At 44.6% G+C, this 19,541-nt stretch overlaps 1 protein-coding gene and 1 long non-coding RNA gene across 6 annotated transcripts in view; one reads left to right on the top strand and one right to left on the bottom strand.

Annotated features, from left to right (window-relative positions):
* The first annotated feature begins 1,912 nt into the window (after positions 1-1,912).
* On the top strand, positions 1,913-10,895 carry LOC142071429 (uncharacterized). Its single transcript, XR_012667460.1, has 3 exons — positions 1,913-2,014; positions 5,392-5,477; positions 10,631-10,895. It is a non-coding gene; the product is annotated as an uncharacterized LOC142071429 (long non-coding RNA).
* Positions 10,896-16,425: 5,530 nt separating this feature from the next.
* Positions 16,426-19,541, bottom strand: part of SLC35F3 (solute carrier family 35 member F3) — a 285,448-nt gene continuing 282,332 nt past the window's right edge. For 4 of the 5 annotated variants that reach the window (XM_048843847.2, XM_048843849.2, XM_048843851.2 and 1 more), the window contains one exon: positions 16,426-18,084. In XM_048843847.2, coding sequence (XP_048699804.1) covers positions 17,840-18,084 — 245 coding nt within the window. In that variant the 3' untranslated portion in view covers positions 16,426-17,839. The remainder of the gene's footprint in view (positions 18,085-19,541) is intronic. The other variant, XM_048843850.2, reaches the window with a different exon arrangement.

Raw genomic sequence — 19,541 nt, 5'->3', positions numbered from 1 at the left:
CTGGAATGTATAATACATGCACATTATTATAACCTGTAAATTCTCTGGTTTCCAGTTAACATCTTATAGTACAGAAGTGTTACATCTCTTGCCTAGTAGACTATTTATCCTACATTCCGCTGAACTATTTCTGACAGAGACAGCACTTTGTACCAGAATGATTTGTCTTCCTATATGTTTGGAAAGAAATATTATGATACTACTGTAATATGAATAATTATGAAAACATTGCTCATTATTCCATAGTTAAGGCTTCAGCTTTGTACTCATATCCAGGGTTCCGCCATTCCAGATTATAACACTTACTCTCTGAGCACAGAATTTTCTGAGAATTTACAAGTAAATCTATTAAATAGCTCGTTAAAATTAATTTTAAAATTGGTCCTTTAAGAAATTTAGCCCTGGTGTCGAACCACTTTGTGTGTGCATCTTGAATGATCATGATAACAGAATAATGCAGACTCATTACTTCCCATATAGTTAAAGTGCACTGAGATATGCATGGGCTACATTTGAAGAATTCTTTTAGGTTTAACAGTCACTTTCTATCATTATTTTTCACAACTGAAAGTGTCTCCTTTAGCAAAAGCTGATGAATAATAGTCTATTACAGAGAATTCAACCAAGAACTGCCCACTTTCAAAATGGCTGACTTCACCAGTGTTCTCAGTGGGACTGAAGCCACAGCGGCTCACACTAGCAGCTGTTGTTCTTAGAGGGCTTGAATGTCTCTGCTCCTGACAGCAGGGACACTCCTATCTTCTCTGAGGACAATTTGGCTTCTCCCACATGAGAACAGTGTGACATGGTGGTCATTTTGGAAGAGGACAGTTTTTTATGAGTTTCTTGGAAGATCCTATTTTTCTGCTGCTTCTGACAGAAACTATGTGTTGTGAAAAATCATGCCAAAAATGACTATTAATCCTAAATATTTCTTTTTAAAAACCACCAGTTGCACCACAGCTATTCAACAGAGAAGGTAGGAAGTGGAACCTAACGGTGTACGTAGGTTGGGGCATGAGAGAGATGGAATTTGGAGTGTATGTGTAGGGTTAAATAGAGAGATTACTAGTATGATCAGAGGAATGGAAAACCTGCCTTTTGAGAGGAGACTTAAGGAGCTTGGCTTGTTTTAGCCCACCAAAATGAAGGCTGAGGGGACAGATGATTGCTCTTGTTAAAAACATCAGCGGGATGAACACCAGGAAGGGGGAGGAATTATTTAGGTTGAGGGTCAGTGTTTGCACAAGAACAAATGGATATAGACTGGCCATCAACAAGTTTAGTCTTGAAATTAGATGACATTTTCTAACCATCTGAGGAGTGAAGCTCCAGAACAGCCTTCCAAAGGGGGTAGTGTGGGCAAAAAGCTAACTGGTTTCAAGACTGGGCTTGAAATATTTATGGAGAGGATGGTATGATGGTACTACCTACAGTGGCATATGGCCCATCAGCAACTGCTTTTAGCAAATTTCTCCCAACACAGGTGATGGGACAGTAGATGAGGAGGCCTCTGAGTTACTACAGAGAATTCTTTCCCAGGTGTCTGACAGGTTGGTCGTGCCCACATGCTCAACTGATCACCATATTTGCAGTCGCAAAAGAATTTTTCCCCAGGTCAGACTGGCAGAGACCTTGGGATCTTTTAAGAGGAATTTGAGACCCGGAGGGAGGGGAACATTTTAGTTGTTTCCCACTGCTTGGCAAAACAAAGCAGCTGTAAACACAGTTTAACTGGCCCATATTTTATGGCTGTTTTGTGCTGCTCCAGAATGAGGTACATCAACCAGAGTGCACTGCTGAACATGGCCATAAAAGTGAAAGTAAAAAATATGATTTGATGTTGATACTTCATATATTCGTTAGAAATATTACATGGTGACATTCTGTTTGTTTCTTGTTTAGTGTTCATGTCTGATATTTTTAATTTGAAAGAACAAGGAAGTTCCCAAACAAAAACTACAATGACATTAAGGTTGAGAGTGAGAGAACATCTCAGCTGGGACCTCCTACGGTACGTCTACACTGCAATAAAACACCTGCAGTTGGCCCATATCAGCTTACTTGGGCTTGTGGGGCTTGGGGGACAGGGCTGTTTAATTGTGGTGTAGACATTAAGGCCCAGGCTGGAGCCTGGGCTTTGGGACTCAGCGAGGGACAGGTAAGGTTTCCAGGTGTCTGGGTTTTGACCGAAAAGGGACCCTGGCGGCTTGGTCAGCACTGCTTTAATCCCAAGAAGCAGCTTCAAGCAGCCTTAGGGCGGCTCTAAATTGTATTGGCTTCAATGGACCTCACAGGGTAATTCTGGCAGCAAGGGATCACTGCGCAGCAGTGCTTTGGCCACCCATTCTTTCCCCAGGCCATGCCACCCTACACTAGATAGGGAATCTGGGACAGCGTCAGAGTGGTGGAAAGCAGCTTTAGTAGGGGCCAGGATCTGGCTCTGTGATCACAAGTGGTGACACAGGCACAGCTTGATGGCCAAAGTGACGGGACTGGGAACAATGACCACTATAAGTAAGTCATAGATGCCAAGACCAGAAGGGACCATTGTGATCATCCAGTCTGACCTCCTGTAGAACACAGGCCAGAGAACTGACCCAAAATAATGCTTAGAGTTAAAGCAGTTCTTTTAGAAAAGCATCTTGATTTAACAATTGTCAGTGATGGAGAATCCACCACAGCCCTTAGTAATTTTTTCTAATGGTTAGTACCTTCACAATTAAAAATTTACACCTTATTTCCAGTCTGAATTTGTCTAGCTTCAACTTCCAGCCCTTGGATCATGTTTGACCTTTCTCTGCTACATTGAAGAGCCCATTATTAAATATTTGTTCCCTATGTAGACCCTTACAGACTATAATCAACTCACACCTTGATCTTCTCTTTGTTAAGATAAACTCAAGGAGCTCAATCTGTTTATCACTATAAGGCATGTTTTGCAATCCTTTATTAATTCTCATGGCTCTTCTTTGAACCCTCCAATTTATCAGCATCCTTCTTGAATTGTGGGCCCCAGAACGGGACACAGTACTGCGGCAGCAGTCACCAGTGCCAAATATAGAGGCAAAATGACCTCTCTATTCATACGTGAGAGTCCCCTGTTTATGCATCCCAGGATCACAGTAGCCCTTTTGGCCACAGCATCACACTGGGAGCTCATGTTCAGCTGATTATCCATCACGACCCCCAAATCTTTTTGAGAGTCACTGCTTCCCACAATAGAGTCCCACATCCTGTAACTATGGCCTACATTCTTTGTTCCCAGATATATACCTTTATTTTTAGCCATATTAAAACACACATTGGTTGCCAGCTTCCAGTTAAGTGATCCACATTGCTGTGATTGCAGAGCCATTGGCCATTATCTTTGAAAACTCATGGCGATCGGGGGAAGTCCCGGAAGATTGGAAAAAGGCTAATGTAGTGCCCATCTTTAAAAAAGGGAAGAAGGATGATCCTGGGAACTACAGGCCGGTCGGCCTCACCTCAGTCCCTGGAAAAATCATGGAGCATGTCCTCAAGGAATCAATTCTGAAGCACTTAGAGGAGAGGAAAGTGATCAGGAACAGTCAGCATGGATTCACCAAGGGAAAGTCATGCCTGACTAATCTAATTGTCTTCTATGATGAGATAACTGGTTCTGTGGATGAAGGGAAAGCAGTGGACGTGTTATTCCTCGACTTTAACAAAGCTTTTGACACGGTCTCCCACAGTATTCTTGTCAGCAAGTATAAGAAGTATGGGCTGGATGGATGCACTACAAGTTGGGTAGAAAGTTGGCTAGATTGTTGGGCTCAACGGGTAGTGATCAATGGCTCCATGTCTAGTTGGCAGCCGGTATCTAGCGGAGTGCCCCAAGGATCGGTCCTGGGGCCGGTTTTTTTCAATATCTTCATTAATGATCTGGAGGATGGTATGGATTGCACCCTCAGCAAGTTTGCGGATGACACTAAACTGGGAGGAGTGGTAGATACGCGGGAGGGTCGGGATAGGATACAGAGGGACCTAGACAAATTGGAGGATTGGGCCAAAAGAAATCTGATGAGGTTCAACAAGGACAAGTGCAGAGTCCTGCACTTAGGATGGAAGAATCCAATGCACCGCTACAGACTAGGGACCGAATGGCTAGGCAGCAGTTCTGCGGAAAAGGACCTAGAGGTGACAGTGGATGAGAAGCTGGATATGAGTCAACAGTGTGCCCTTGTTGCCAAGAAGGCCAATGGCATTTTGGGGTGTATAAGTAGGGGCATTGCCAGCAGAACGAGGGATGTGATTGTTCCCCTCTATTCGACATTGGTGAGGCCTCATCTGGAGTACTGTGTCCAGTTTTAGGCCCCACACTACAAGAAGGATGTGGAGAAATTGGAGAGAGTCCAGCAGAGGGCAACAAAAATGATTAGGGGACTGGAACACATGAGTTATGAGGAGAGGCTGAAGAAACTGGGATTGTTTAGTCTACGGAAGAGAAGAATGAGGGGGATTTGATAGCTGCTTTTAACTACCTGAAAGGTGGATCCAAAGAGGATGGATCTAGACTATTCTCAGTGATAGCAGATGACAGGACAAGGAGTAATGGTCTCAAGTTGCAGTGGGGGAGGTTTAGGTTGGATATTAGGAAAAACTTTTTCACTAGGAGGGTGGTGAAACACTGGAATGCGTTACCTAGGGAGGTGGTGGAATCCCCTTCCTTAGAAGTTTTTAAGGTCAGGCTTGACAAAGCCCTGGCAGGGATGATTTAGTTGGGATTGGTCCTGCTCTGGGCAGAGGGTTGGACTAGATGGCCTCCAGAGGTCCCTTCTAACTCTGTTATTCTATGATTCTATGAATCAGTGACCTGTCCTCTTCATTATTTACTACTCCCCCAATTTTTGTGTCATTTGCAAACTTTTATCAGGCTACGTAAGGCTACGTTTATGTCACGGAGGTCATGGAAGTCCCGGAATCCGTGACTTCCAGAGACCTCCATGACATTCTCTGCTTCAGCCCCAGGGTCTTGCAGCACTCTGAAGCTTGCAGGCAGCGGGGCCCTGGTAGGGTTCCAGCAACAGGTGATAGACTCCTGATGGGGGCCCTCCTCAGGGTTCCAGCGAAGGGCGACAGCCTCACTGGGGGGAGAGGAAGGGGATGCCTCCGGTGAGTGGCTGGCGGTGTCCTGTTTTCTCTTTGGGAAATATGGTCACCCTGCAGCTTCCGCAGGCAGAGGGGGAACCCCACAACTCCCAGCCACCATGGTGGCGGGGGAAACCATGGAGTTGCAGCAGCAGAAGTCACAGAGTGGTCATGGCTTCCGTGAATTTTTGTTTATTGCCTGTGACCTGTCCATGACTTTTACTGAAAATAAGCATGACAAAATCTTAGCCTGAGTGTTGATTTTATATTTTCTTCCAGGTCATTGATAAAGGTGTTAAATAGCGTAGGGTCAAAACTGATCCCTGCAGGAGACCAATGGAAACAGATGCACTCTCTGTTTACAGGTACATTTTGAGACCTATCAGTGAGCAAGTTTTTAATCCGTGTAATGTGTGCCATTTTAATTTTATATTGTTCTAGTTTTTTAATCAAAATGTCATGCAGTACCAAGTCAAACACCTTACAGAAGTCTAAATACATTACATCTACACTATTGCCTTTATCAATCAAACTTGTAATCTCGCCAAAAATAGATATCAAAGATATATATATAAAGATATAGTTTGACAGGATCTTTTCTCCATAAACCCTGTTGATTTGCATTAATTACTTTACTATCTTTTATTCCATTATTAATCAAGTCGTGTGTTAGCCATTTTATTATCTTGCCCAGGGTTGTCCTGTTTACCCTTTTTAAAAATTGGCACACCATTAGCTGTCTTCAGTCTTCCGCAGTGTTCCAAGTCTTATTGGAAATCAACATTAATGCTCCAGCAAGTTCCTTAGGTAGCTCTTTTAAAACTCTCAAATGCAAGTTATCTGGCTCTGCTGATTTAAAAATATTTAACTTTAGTAGCTTCTGTTTATCATTTTCCTGAGATACCAGTGGAGTGGAAAGAGTATTATAATGACCATATTATGAGACTGCATCATCTGTTTTTTCTTCAGAAATAGACCAGATATATTTATTGAACACCTCTGCCTTTTCTGCATTTTTATTGATAATTTTCTCATTTCCATCTAGTAATGGACCAATACCATTGTTAAGATTATTTTTGTTCCTCTTATATTTTAAAAACTCCTTATTGTCCTTAATTCTGCTGGCCATTGATTTCTCCTTTTGTCTCTTGGCTTCCCTTATCAGTTTTCTTCAATTCCTAACTTGTGATATGTATTCATTATTATCATCTTCCCATTTGTTATAAATATATTTTTTTATTTTTTTTATAGCTGCCTTCACTTCCCCTCTAAATCAGGTTGCTTTTTAAAGCAGCACAGCCTTCTCCCTCAGTTGTAGGATTGTGGCTTTTTGAGCATCTAGTAAGGTGTTCTTAAAAGATTCACAATTATCATTCACATTTTTTCTGATTAAAATCTTCCTTCCAGCTGATTTGGCTCACAAGTATTTTCAGCTTTATGAAATTGGCCATATTAAAGCATCAAGTGTATATATTATTGGTCTTCACTTTAATCTGCTTGTACATTATAAAAGTGTTCTAGTCATAATCAGTATACCTAAGCAAGCAGTAAATTTTAGTTCTGAAATCAGTTCTTCTTTATCTTTTTCAGACAAGGTCTAATATGGAATTTCCCTGCACTGGCTGCAACACTTTCTTAGTTAAGAAATTGTAATCTCTAATGTTTAGAAATTCCAAGGAGGTTTATCGTTTCTAAATGGGAAGAAAATGGAAAGGGTAAAATCCTGCTGCCTCTGCCTCTGGAGTGGGAGGAGGCAGCAAGATTGTTCTGTTGGAGGAAGGAGAGGAGGATTAAAGGAATTTGCTCCCCACTCCATCACCATCAATTATTCCTCTAGAATTAGAATGAACCGGGTACTGAAGGGGTAAAGAAGTTACATGCTATAGTTACATGGGATTTTTTTCTCCATGCTCTGAAGAAAAGAAAAAAAAAATAGAGTTGAGGTGCTGTAAAACCAGTAGTCCTTTTCCATCTCAGCTTGAAAGGGCAAATCATTGAAAGGTCTAGGTCCTGCAGAAATTTTGCCCCTTCCTTCTCCTGCTTGTAGTAGGAGCTCTTTTAGTCAACTCACTCTAGTTATTCTCTCCAGGAATGCTGTTCCAGAGCTTGGGGACTTGTGTGGCTGCACACTTTGCACATGCCTTGGGCTGGCTCTGTCCTCTTACTTGCTATTGATTCAGCACTAGGCCTAAATGTCGGGACCCCAGTGAGGCCTACGTGTCCATGGGAACACTTGTAGTTTTGGCGGGATTCATAAAATTCAAAGGCTGCAGCTTTGATTTCCCCAGCTGGCTGACCATTTGCAGGGTACTATGGGGAGACACAAAAGTGATCTTAGCTACAATGTCTCCCAGTGATACATTTTACAATCTCTCTGGCAAGGATCGTTTTTGAAGCTGCCAATCCTTTACTGGTTGCAAAGAAGTAATTTGATTTTTCCTAGTGGATTTTTGCCAAATACATGTTAAGCGCCTCTCTCTGATATCTATGCATCTCCCTTTGCTTTTGTGATTTTGGATTTGGATGGAAACGTGGTAGGATGATTGCCTGGTTGCTATGGAAATCCACACTGGTTTTTGGAACAAATTTGTGTAATGTTTTCCTTGTGCACTTATCAGCAATACCCTCTCGTGGAAAATGCTTGTATTTCATTGGCTGTGTTTTGTGTGAACAGAAGGTAATGAGTGAAGCTGTTGAATCATGAAGTGCAATAGTTGAATGCAAAGGTTCAGCTGGAGTTTAATAAAGGATTTCAGGACTAGATTCAGCTTCTGAGGAGAACTAGTAACCAACCACTTTTCAGTTTTCACTAAGCTTCCTGTCCTATGTTATTTTAGGGCATCCAGGTGAGTTGCTAAGGATCAGCTTTCTTATTTATTTTGTGTAGCTTTGAAATTGTAATCTTCCTCCAGAGCATACTGACTTCCAGTTCCTCATCCAAACCTTCTGATAAGAAGCTGAAAATTACTGCTATAGAATCTTGTTTCTGGATCTACTTGCCCAAAATCCCTTCATCTCAAAAATGGATTTACCAGCTGTAAGTAGGACCAGTGAAGTATTCCTGATAAAAACTAGCATGATTAACTCATCAGAAACTGGATAGAGGGGGACCACTTTTAGAGGGAATTCTTAAATGGCCTCGGTGCTAAACAGGGCATCCTCTGTTGAGGTCACTGGGGTTAAAGCCGTGAACAATTGTGGCACAGGAGAGGAAAATCAGGCCCAAACCTATAGCAGTGTTATATATTGACCAGGGAGAGTGTTGTGAAGTTCTTTCTTACAGGATAGAACTCTACCCAGGCACCGCTGAACCTGCTCCAGGCTGCATAAAGCACATTTTGTATCTTTCAGCCAAAGCAGGGGGCAAGGATAATATGTCTCTGTCCTATATACAGCTTGGTCTTGCTTGGAAATGTGACAGAATTTCTGTAATGCAATGGGGGATTCCATTAACGTGATGAATGGCTGCAGGGAAACTGCTCATGTTGAAAAATGGAGTGACACCTTTTTCCTCTTAGGATGCCTGACACAATCCTTGCTCCTCTGTGCATCCAAAAGAAAAACAAAACTGCAGTTCTGATTAACAAGGAGGCAGCCTGTGTTGGTCTTATTCTGTTCCGAAGGAATCAGAAAGTATCACAGGCTCTATGTGAATGCTACTCACATCTACTTTGCTTATACTTATGTATCATTTGAATGAACAAGTTCTCTGCATCTCATTTTAATGATGTACAATCAGTATATATCTTATATATCTATATATATATAGCTTAGTTTTAAAAATATTCTGAAATAATAGAAAAATTGAAGGCCTAATTTAAAGCTGTTTTCAGATCACCTAGTTCTGAGTATGGGACATCTGACTCATTTTTCACTTGGTTAAGATTCTTTTGCTCCAGTGTTCTGAATATCAACTTTTGCTTGTACTTCGGGCATGCATAATCATTTCATCTCCGTTTTAACTGAAGAAATAATACAGCCCCAGGAGAATTAAATTAAAAACATGCCAAGAAAATCCTGTTTTATATTCTTGTTTGAGGTCCCGTAGACCCTCTTATCTATACATCTGTATCTTATCTATACATAACACCAATTGCTATAAAATATTTCAGTGCTAGATAGTTGATGGGTCCTAGGGCCATGTAGTTGTCCAGCTGTGCTACCCAACCCAATAGGGAAGCATCCGTAACTAGCTTCTTTATGAGTGGAGGGGGAATGAAGGGAATCCCTACATACATAGTCTCTCTGTTTTCCCACTAGGTGAGTGATGCCAGGATGCTCTGGGGAATCGAGACTGGTTTGTCTCGGGTATCTCTGGTCTGAGTGTAGACTGTCTATAATCATGCCTGAAGGCACCAAGGATGGAGCCTTGTGAAGGGTGTCACATAAGTTCATGATGCCTGGTGGCCTAGAAGGATGATCAAGCTGTCGTCTGAGGGCTCAGTCAAAGCTGAATGATGAGGTCCCTCTCTCCTATGGTTTGTATGCTTTGGCCAAATCCAGAGTCACTCTGATAAAATCTTTATTCTGTGTGGGGATTAAAGTGGATTCTTCTCAGTTTAACTGAAGTCCTAAGAAGTGCAGGAGGCTGAGAAAGGAGAGAACTGATGATTGCCCCATGAGCAGTCAGTCATCAGGGTAAAGAAAAACTAGGCTGTCCTGGTGACACAGGTATGCTGTTACCATGGAGAGCGCCTTCATGAAAACTCTTGGTGCTGCCGAGAGATGGAAGAGAGGAATTCTGTATTGATAATGTTCTAGGCCCACTGTAAAGAGCAAGAACCTCCTGTGCATTGGGTGAATGTCTGTATGAAAGCAGGCATCCTTCAAATCAAGAGCTGCAATCCAGGCACCTTGGTTTAGGGAGGGGATTAAACAGGCCAGGGTGGTCATCCTGAATCTTGAATGGTGTTTGAAGATATTTAGGTGTCTGAGATCCAAAATGGGTCTACAGCCTCCCTTCTTTTCAGGAATGAAGAAGTATCTGGAATAGAAACCCTTCTCCTTGTGTTGAGGATGCATGAGCTCTGTAGCTCCTAGTTGGACAAGGGAGTTTACTTCCTATCTGAGAGTCCTCTTGTGAGAAGGGATGGAAAGGAATTCTATGGAGTAGCCAATGGAGATGATCTCTAAGAACCATCTGTATGACCTGATATGTTGCCACATTGGGAAAAAAAAACCTGGCAAGGTGGCCACTGAAGAGGGTGAGGGTATCTGGTAGTGTGGAGGCTGGTTGGTGGCTCTTGAAGGACCTATCAAAAAGACTTTTTGGTGTGAGGCTGGGACTACGAAGGAAATTATGGCAGGGTGTTTGTGTACTGGGGGTGTACCTTTTGTTGCCTGCTGGGAGACTTGTTGCTCTTTGATGGTAACAGGGCTGAGGAGCAGGATGTTGTCTATATGGAGGTCGTTTGGAGTACTTCCTCCAAGGTGCTGGATGTAAATAACCAAGGAGCAGAGAGTTGCACAGGAGTCTTTGAAGGTATGTAACAACTAGTCTGATTTTTTTGCTAAGCAGATTGTTGCCCTTGAAGAGGAGGTCTTCCATGTAGTGTGAACTTCCTTGGGAAAACCAGAGGAGTGAAGCCATGAAACCCACCTCATGACAACCGCAGTCACTGTGGATTGGGAAGCTGTGTCCAGTACATCCAGCAATGGCAGGAGGGATGATCTAACTATCAGCTTTCCTTCATGAAGAATAGCCTGCAACTGAGGCCTGAACTCCTGTGGAAGCTTGTTAGCAAACTCAAGTTATTATCGTTAATAAAGTTGTATTTAGACATCAGTGCCTGCTAATATGCTCTATGAAACTCTAGGCTGGTGAAAGAGAAACTTTTTCTTCTGAGGTGATCCAATCTTCTGGCATCCTTGTTGGAAGGAATGGATCTAGATTGGTGCAGTGTACTGTGATCAGTGATTGCCTGGATAACTAAGAAATTCAGGGTGTGGTGAGAAAACAAATATTTCACCCCTTTAGCTGGAACAAAGTACTTTTTCTCCAACCTTTTTTGGAGTCAGGGCACAGGTGGCTGGAGTGTTCCAAACTGCTTTGACTGGTTCCAATATGGCTTCCTTGATTGGGGCACCACCTCGCTAAGGCCTGTAATATGGACACCTTGTGGGTAGGTCCTGACCATTCTCCAGGGCAATCAAGAGAGGCTCTGCAATCCTCCTTATGAGGTCCAGAAACTGTTTGGGTAGTGATTTGGTGTCAGTGGTGAGACCGATGCCACTGCCTCAGCAGAAGATGAGGCAGAGAGAGCCACAGGAGTTGCTCAATCTGTTCCTCCTCCTCCCGGCACTGCTGAGGGAGCTGAGGCTCTTCCCTGTGAGGTGATCACTCGCAAACTCCCTCTGAGTCCTTGAAGTCAGGAGATCTTAAGGAATTATTAAGTGTGGGGTTGGGGGCAGGAGGCTCATCCATTCTGAGTCACAGGGAGCACTCTCCCTCCCCTGGCACTTTGTGCTCTTCAAATCTCACTAATGTACTCCAAGTCCTCAGGTTGGGTGCGGTCAGGAGGCTCAGGTAAATTTTCAATTTCTTATCTTCTTCCATTGACTATTTCGGCTGACTCTGGGTCTTTTTGCAGCTGTTCCCCATAGCATCTCCCTGCTGACACAAACACAGCCAGCTTCGACAGAAGAGAAGAAACATTCGAAATAATGAGCATAGCTTCAAATCATGGGCCGATGAAAATACCAAGTGTGGAGATCCAGGACTAAAAATACTGATAAAAGCAGGAGCCCGCCACAATGCAATGCTACAAAAAACAGACCAGAAAAAAGACTTGTGGGGGAGGAGGGCGACTGTCACTACTTCACTGAAATAACCCAGCACAGTGTTTTGCAGCAGGGGAAATAAGTGACTAAGACACTGTGATGCTATGTACTGTCTGTCCATAGAGCTATTTCATGTACTGTATTCATGTATTTAATGAGTCTGCTGTTCATTACTGGGTCCCCCTGACCTCCACACACACATTTCAGATGACCTAGAGGGCAAAGATTGGGCCACAGGTCACCCCAGGATGGAGGAGCCAAGTCTGCACTGATGAAGAGAGGGGGGGCACTAAGTGATCCATAGTAACCAGGAATGGCTAGTGGCAGTGTGAGCAGCAGCCTGCAAACAGCCAGGGACCTGGTGCAGGGGTGACGCCTGGCAGCAGGGTCTGAGAGCGGTCAGGCACGGTCCCTGAAGGGTGGAGGAAGCCGTAGTGCAGGATGAGGGGAACTAGTCCAGCTCACCCCTGAAAAAGGAGAGCAGCCGAAAGGGGAGGCAGATAGGGTTGGGCTGGGCGAGGCCCTTCGGGGCTGCTGGTGTGATGAGCAGAGCTAGTGCTGGGAGGAGGCTGCACAGCTATTCTGGATGTGGCATAACCAGCCTCAGAAGCCATTGGGTGAGGTGGGGAGTGCAGACTGCAGCATCTGGGGCCAAGAGTGACACCCAGTCCCTCAGTGCAGCAGCGTTTCCCTTTAACAACTTGCTCTCGGCCAGGTTGTTGTTTCTCCTGGTCCCGGTTCCCTAGGCCTGGGCTTGGAGGCTCTGCTGCCTGACATCCCCTCTGTAGCCAGCTTTTCAATTGCTTCTCACATAACAACCTTTTTGTCATTTCTTATAGCTGGTCACTGTAGATCAGGGGGCCTCACAGGGCTCAACTTGCTGGATCTGAAGAACTTTTAATTAAAAATAAGAGAAACTTTCAGAGCTGATTCTAAAGTCAAAAGTGAGGCAGTTAAAATCCTTAACTGCAGAGCGAGATTGTCACTCTGGTCTAGCCCCTGTATAGCCTTGTAAAAGGGTTAATGTGGTATAAAGGGTACTAAAAGCACCAGTTCCCACCATGGGAGGATTGTACCTGTGTCAGCCCTGCAGTAGATAGGAGACAGAAAGCTGTGTGTGTGTGTGAGAGAAAGAGAGAGATGACTAACAGCCAACATTACATTTCCTGCCACAACACGCTCCCTGGGCTACGAGTTCTGTGTGCACTTCTTTGAGACAGCACGCACTGTCCTCCTCGGCATGGCGGCCTGATCATCTCATGAGCTCTTCCCAGTACAATATGCTCTACAACTGATCCCTTTGGGCCGGAGCTAATTATTCCCATTCCTTCCTGGCTTCTTCTCAGCCCACTCCTTAACCCCCAGCTCTACAGAAAGGCATAGATATAATTTAAAACACACACACTCTTTGTTGACCACTTCATCAAGTCCCATCCAGGTTCCGGTCTTCATCAGGGTCTCATCTTCGGGTGGTGTATTTCATGAAGAAATTTAAGTTGCGTCTTATTGCTTCCTTCAACCAATTTGGCTAGCCCTAATTTGGAATTCCCCAAAGGCAGTGAGCTGCTTTGCCCAGGCTCTACTTGGACCAGCTATACTTTGCGCTGCATAAATCATGTGTTTTGCCTTCTTTTAGTCAGTCTTGGGAAGGCTTTTCTAAACCTAGAGTATTTAGTATTAAAATTTCACCATACCACAGTCTTACTGATGCTGTAGTCCCAGGTGCAAACTTCCTATCTTTACCTAGTTTTAAGCCCTATACTGGCATTTAAATGGCCTTCCCATACATTGGTTGTTAGTAAAATGTATTAAGAAGCTGACATTAAAACGGTTCCGATCCTGTGGGATGCCTGGTGGAACATATTGGACCAACTGTGCACTAAAACACAGCAATTAAAGAGGAGATCCCATTTCTTGGGCTTTTGTAACCAAGAACAGATTTTTTTTGGTACATGGTATTTGGCATTGTTCCTGACAGTCTCTGGGGTGGCTATGTGAGAACAGCAAAACCTGCTACACCATGAGATGCAAGAATTTTTAATTTGAAAGAGGAACGAGTAGGTTTGTAAATGCTACCCCAATACGACTGCAATGATTGTAGGGTCTGTATTTTGGGCGAGCTGGGTGTTCCCCATCTCGCCAAAAACAGGGTGAAAAGATCAGGTGTGTTAATGTTTTACTGTGGCAACACCATGGGCTGTGGGTATAATAGACCAAGAGCGGCCCTGCCTCCCCTGGTACTGTTGCTGCCACCAGACCCCCCCGGTTGCAGGGTTTTTGTGTGTGTGTGGGGGGAGGGTGGGGGTGAGTTTTTTGCTTTATTATGTCCCATGCAGGTTCTGGGGCAGCATGTGCTTTTCAGCTTCTTGGGGGTCATCAGTAATCTCTCTGGACTCCAGAAAGATTACTGGTGGACCCAGGAAGGTGAGTAGCAAATACCCCCTCCTCAGTGGCCCTGGAAACTGCATGGGGCCTATCAAAAGCTTCTATGGATGAGCGTGAGAGGCAACCGCATGTGAGGAGGGACAGGGCTTTTCCCTGTGCTGTTGCTGCAGCCAAAGCCTTCAGGAAGGAGAAGAGAGGAAGGGATGTTGTTGCCTGGTGAGGCCCAAGCTGGCCATAGCTGGTCTCGAAGAGTTGCATGCAGTGCAAACCTGGCCTTGCTCCATGTTAGTACAGGGGTGAGTATCTCCACCTATCACGTGGGAGACCAGGGTTTGATTACCTGAGTGGGAGGGCAGTGCCTTTTGAATGGGAAGAAAGAAATGCCTGGCCTGGCCAGCACATTCCTCACCCCCTTCTATGGCAACTTCCATTCACACCCTGCACCTCCAGAGAGCCAATTAGCCTGCAAGGCCAGCCCTGCCTGCTTGCCCTGGTCAAAGCCTCTACAGCGCCTTCTGCCACTGTGCTGGGCCCAGCTTCAAGACCTGCATGTTGGGGCATGTTTTGGAGTCACAAAGGGAAATACTCTGGCCAAGGGCATGAGGCCAATCGGTTAAGGGGTGCGGAAGAGAGAAAAGCGGGCAGGCAGCAGGCTGGTCTCCTGTCTTTTTTCCTTTTGTTACCTTTTAACTGTGACAATAATGGAGAGACTTGATTAATACCTGTGGCCATTGGTGAAGTAGGTGGCTTCCCCGAGAGCGCAGAACTGAGCATTTCCTGCTCAGCAGCCGTGGCACCTGGTGGCTGGCCATGGTCGTATAGTGGTTAGTCCTCTGTGCCTGCAGCTGAGGCTGCAGCAACCTCAGCTCGAATCCCAATCACCGCCTCGCACCAAGGAGCTTAGCCTGATTGTGTCCATTTGCAAAAAGAGCCAGCAGCTGGTCTGTAGTTTCCACTTGGTGAAGGAAAGTTAATCAGGTAAATCCATCAGAAAAAAAAGTAAGGGGAATTCTTCCTGGGCACCAATGTCCAGAAGCAGCATATTCCATCCTGGAAACTTCTGCGTTTCGAATGTCTGGGCACTGTGTGGTGAAAGGAAGGGTCTACAGGCCTGAGAAGCTGCGGCCCTCAAGAGGTGCTTCTAAAGCCAAAGGGGCCTTGGGTGAGTTTGTGATGGTGTGACTTTGCGGAGTGTCTGAAGTGTGGAAGGGGGAAGGTAGACACAAACGGTTGTCAGAGGAAGAAGGTGCTGAGCTGCTCATCGGTGAGGGAAAGGTCCCAGGCAGGTGTTGTGGGAAGAGCTGTGTAGCCCCTGCCAAAGGCAGCTTGCTGAGGGGCTTTTCCCTGCTGTGGCTTGGGGTCTGGGGAGGGGAGGCATGGCACGGCTTAGACTGGCCCGGGACTCCTCCGGGCTGGGGAGGGGGACCCATGGCCCAGGCTGCAGGGGTGGGGAAGAGGCAGAGCCAGTGTCCCCTAAGGGGGGGGGGGGCTCCATCTACCGCCCAGGGGCACCACCCACTTGCCCAGTCAGGCTTCCTCCACCACAGATTATTCTTAGCACATAAAAATCTCTGTAGCAGTGGGTATTTAAGGATCTCGAGAGATATGGGTATGTACATAGATAATAATGTGGACTAAGCTCTGAATCAGAAATATTCATCACAAAGGGCCTATAGAACACGGTCCCTGGTGGTTTCAAGGAAGTCAGGATTTGGATGGACAACTTTTACCCTATGTTCCTCCTGCTGGGCTTCTGTTTTTCTGCTGGTGCCTAAATACAGTATCCTGTCCAAAGTGGGCCCATAGTTATGGGTCCTGCTCTTGCAAAGGGATCAGTCAGTAATGGCCCCTTACACCCACAGGGAGTCTTGTTGACTTCCATGGGACTCCAGGTGGCAAATGAGACCACACTTATGAATCTCTTTGGAGGTGCAGGCATGTAGTTTTCTATTCCGAGTCAGTGGGGCTCTCCATGGGGGAGTAAAACGCTGTGGTTGTAGAATCCTTTGCAGGACTGGGGCCATATTTTTGTATTTCAGCTCCCTCCTTCTTCATCAGTTTTGATAAAATATTTCAAACAGAACAAATTAAATTATTATAAGTTTGGGGGAGGGGCACGGCGGGAAGAAAAAACATAGAAGTCATTGATTTAGGATTTTTTTAAACCTTTTATTAATTAGTTCTGCCAAACAGATAATGGACTCTGAAATTCATTTGCTAAAAAAGTTTCAAAGTGAACGCCACACTCGCCTGACACAAAGTATGCCTCTGTGACAGCAGGTACCATCAGCTTATGGCAACAGTTGAAAATAACATTTTAATTTTGTATGCAACAATGTAAACTTCAAAAATAGTAAACTATAACTTTGTTTCCTTTTTACATAGCATGTGATCTATCACAGATAGAAATTTAATGGCGAACCTAAATCGCATAAGTAAACATCCTGGTGCTTACAAGTTTCATAAAAAGGTGTTACATTACATTTTATGTAAATATCTTATATTTCTTTTTAAAACTCCCAACTGTAGAGTAAAAGCAACTGGCAATTCACCTCGTTGGGCTCATACTATACATCACGGAACGTGTTTCTCTAGACCTGGCTGTCAGCTTCCTTGTTAATTTTATTTTAAGTAAAGTTTTCCTTTTACTCACACCAGTGTAAATTAAGAGTAACTCCACATGGGGGTAAAATCTGTGCAAGTGAGAAGAGAATAGGTGCAAAGGGCATGAACTTGCAGTCTCTGAGCCCCCTAAATTCCCAATAAAGTCTGTGACTCGTAGTGGGCACCTGTTGACTTCAACGGGAGTTTTAGGAGCACTGTGAGCCCCCTATATTGTAAAATGACAGAAGCTACTTGCAGAGTGACCTCGTTCTACACGGCTAAAGACTAGGATTCTGTAAAAGGCACTGTATGTCTCTTGCATGATCTTAAACGTGGAGCGGAGTCATGAGCAGTATAAGGAGGCTGGGCTCTTGACTGCTTCTCCTGTATTACTTCAGTGCAAGCCTTTTAGCACTTTAACCTCACTCTTGTCCTGGCACAAAGTGCACTCATTTTCACGGAGCAGTTTCCTAATCTCCCTCTCGCTCCTGTCCCACCTTCCCAAAAAGATTTGCTTTAGGTTTTTTTAAAACTTTTAAAGTTATGAGTATAGCTCTGGTAGAAAATAAACGTATGATGTAGCATAGCATCTGCTCATTTTAAATCACAGTGTGTGATGCGTCATTCAGTTTCTAATGTTCAAAATATCTGCCCTGCTTCTCATGAAAACTGATCTTTAAAATGATATAAGCAAAGATAATTTGACTATACATTACATTCACCGAAAAAGAGGAGAGAGGTTCTTGTTTTGATTTTTTTTTAAAGTGGTACTTATAAGTGAAAGGTCTGATGTGAAAAAAGTGCAAGCAAATTGGACATGCCAAAACTTGATGCCTTAGACTGTATCATATCAAAACTGTACAGGTATGTACACTATACTGGACATATGTGCTTCGCAAGAAAAGACCCTTGAATCATAACATACAATGTTAATCACAGAGTTTCAATAAAAATAACATTAATGAGTGAAGGATGACATGGAAGGGCGAGTTCTCCTGCTTTTGCTCTGCAGTCCTGAAACAATGTCTCCGTTCCCCTCGGGGATCTCTTCCTTCTTCCGCACTTTGAGGCGGGTGAGGAGCTTCATTAACCAGACGTCCCATTCCTCAGGTAGAAGCAATAAAAGGAAGCCCAGGCCAATGATGACAATGGCAATTACACGGACACTGTTGAAGACAATTTCACTCGTGTAGTGATCAACAACTGTATGAAACATTGAACTGATATTATTAAAAGGGACACGGCGTTGGGGCAGCATCTCTCTCTCTCTCTCTCTCACACACACACACACACTGCCGTGCATTGTTTGCAGAGAAGCAGCACAGGGCAGGCTTTTAATATAGGTGGGGTCTCGCTCGCTTAGAACTAGTGGACTTCTGGACATGAAACATTGGAGAACAAGCATGTCAGAGACAGACTTGTGGGGCTGGAGCTCTCCCTGTTAGTTTAACGTGGACATTCAGTGAGTCCAGATTACCAAGGGCAGAGAGCAGCCAGAATTTGCTGTAAATATGGACAGGGATGACGTCTGACACTGCACCTCTCACCCTGCATACTAGCCAGTACTGACAGGCAGCTACTTAAAAGTATAGCAAGTCCTGCTGCCTAGCCTTGCTTTACAATGACTCCTGACAGCACAGCTCAGGTGTGCCTCTTTTTCACCTCCCTAACCTGGCTCTTCTGAGTAAAAGTAAAAATAAGCAAATAAATACACTATGTTCTTAACTCAGGTTAAAACAGCAGTGAAGACATGGCAACTCAGCTTTGAACTTGGGTTAGCAGCTTGAGTTCAACCTATAGGGGAGCCTGGGGAGGAACACAAGCTGCTATCCTGCGTGAAAAGCTGACCTGCTTTCACTGTCATTTTAACCTGAGTTAAGACCACACCTTTTCCAGTGCAGATTCATAGATTCATAGATATTTAGGTCAGAAGGGACCATTACGATCATCTAGTCTGACCTCCTGCACAACGCAGGCCACAGAATTTCACCCACCAGTCCTGCAAAAAATCTCTCACCTATATCTGTGCTATTGAAGTCCTCAAATCGTGGTTTAAAGACTTCAAGGAGCAGAGAATCCTCCAGCAAGTGCCCCATGCTACAGAGGAAGGCAAAAAACCTCCAGGGCCTCTGCCAATCTGCCCTGGCGGCAAATTCCTTCCCGACCCCAAATATGGTGATCAGCTAAACCCTGAGCATATGGGCAAGATTCATCAGCCAGATACTACAGAAAATTCTTTCCTGGATAACTCAGATCCCACCCCATCTAATATCCCATCACTTTTAAGTTTAAAAGTGTGAGCAACAAGAGTGATGTAGTGGTGGGAGTTGCTATAGACCACCGGACCAGGGGGATGAGGTGGATGAGGCTTTCTTCCGGCAGCTCGCAGAAGCTACTAGATCACACGCCCTAGTTCTCATGGGTGACTTTAATTTTCCTGATATCTGCTGGAAGAGCAATACAGCGGTGCATAGACAATCCAGGAAGTTTTTGGAAAGCGTAGGGGACAATTTCCTGGTGCAAGTGCTAAAGGAGCCAACTAGGGGGGGAGCTTTTCTTGACCTGCTGCTCACAAACCGGGAAGAATTAGTAGGGGAAGCAAAAGTGGATGGGAATCTGGGAGGCAGTGACCATGAGTTGGTTGAGTTCAGGATCCTGAC

Source organism: Caretta caretta, chromosome 3 (genome assembly GCF_965140235.1).
Source record: "Caretta caretta isolate rCarCar2 chromosome 3, rCarCar1.hap1, whole genome shotgun sequence".
Classification (NCBI taxonomy): domain Eukaryota; kingdom Metazoa; phylum Chordata; order Testudines; family Cheloniidae; genus Caretta; species Caretta caretta.
The sequence above is the reverse complement of the archived record's forward strand: the minus strand, read 5'-3'. Positions and strand labels throughout refer to the sequence as shown.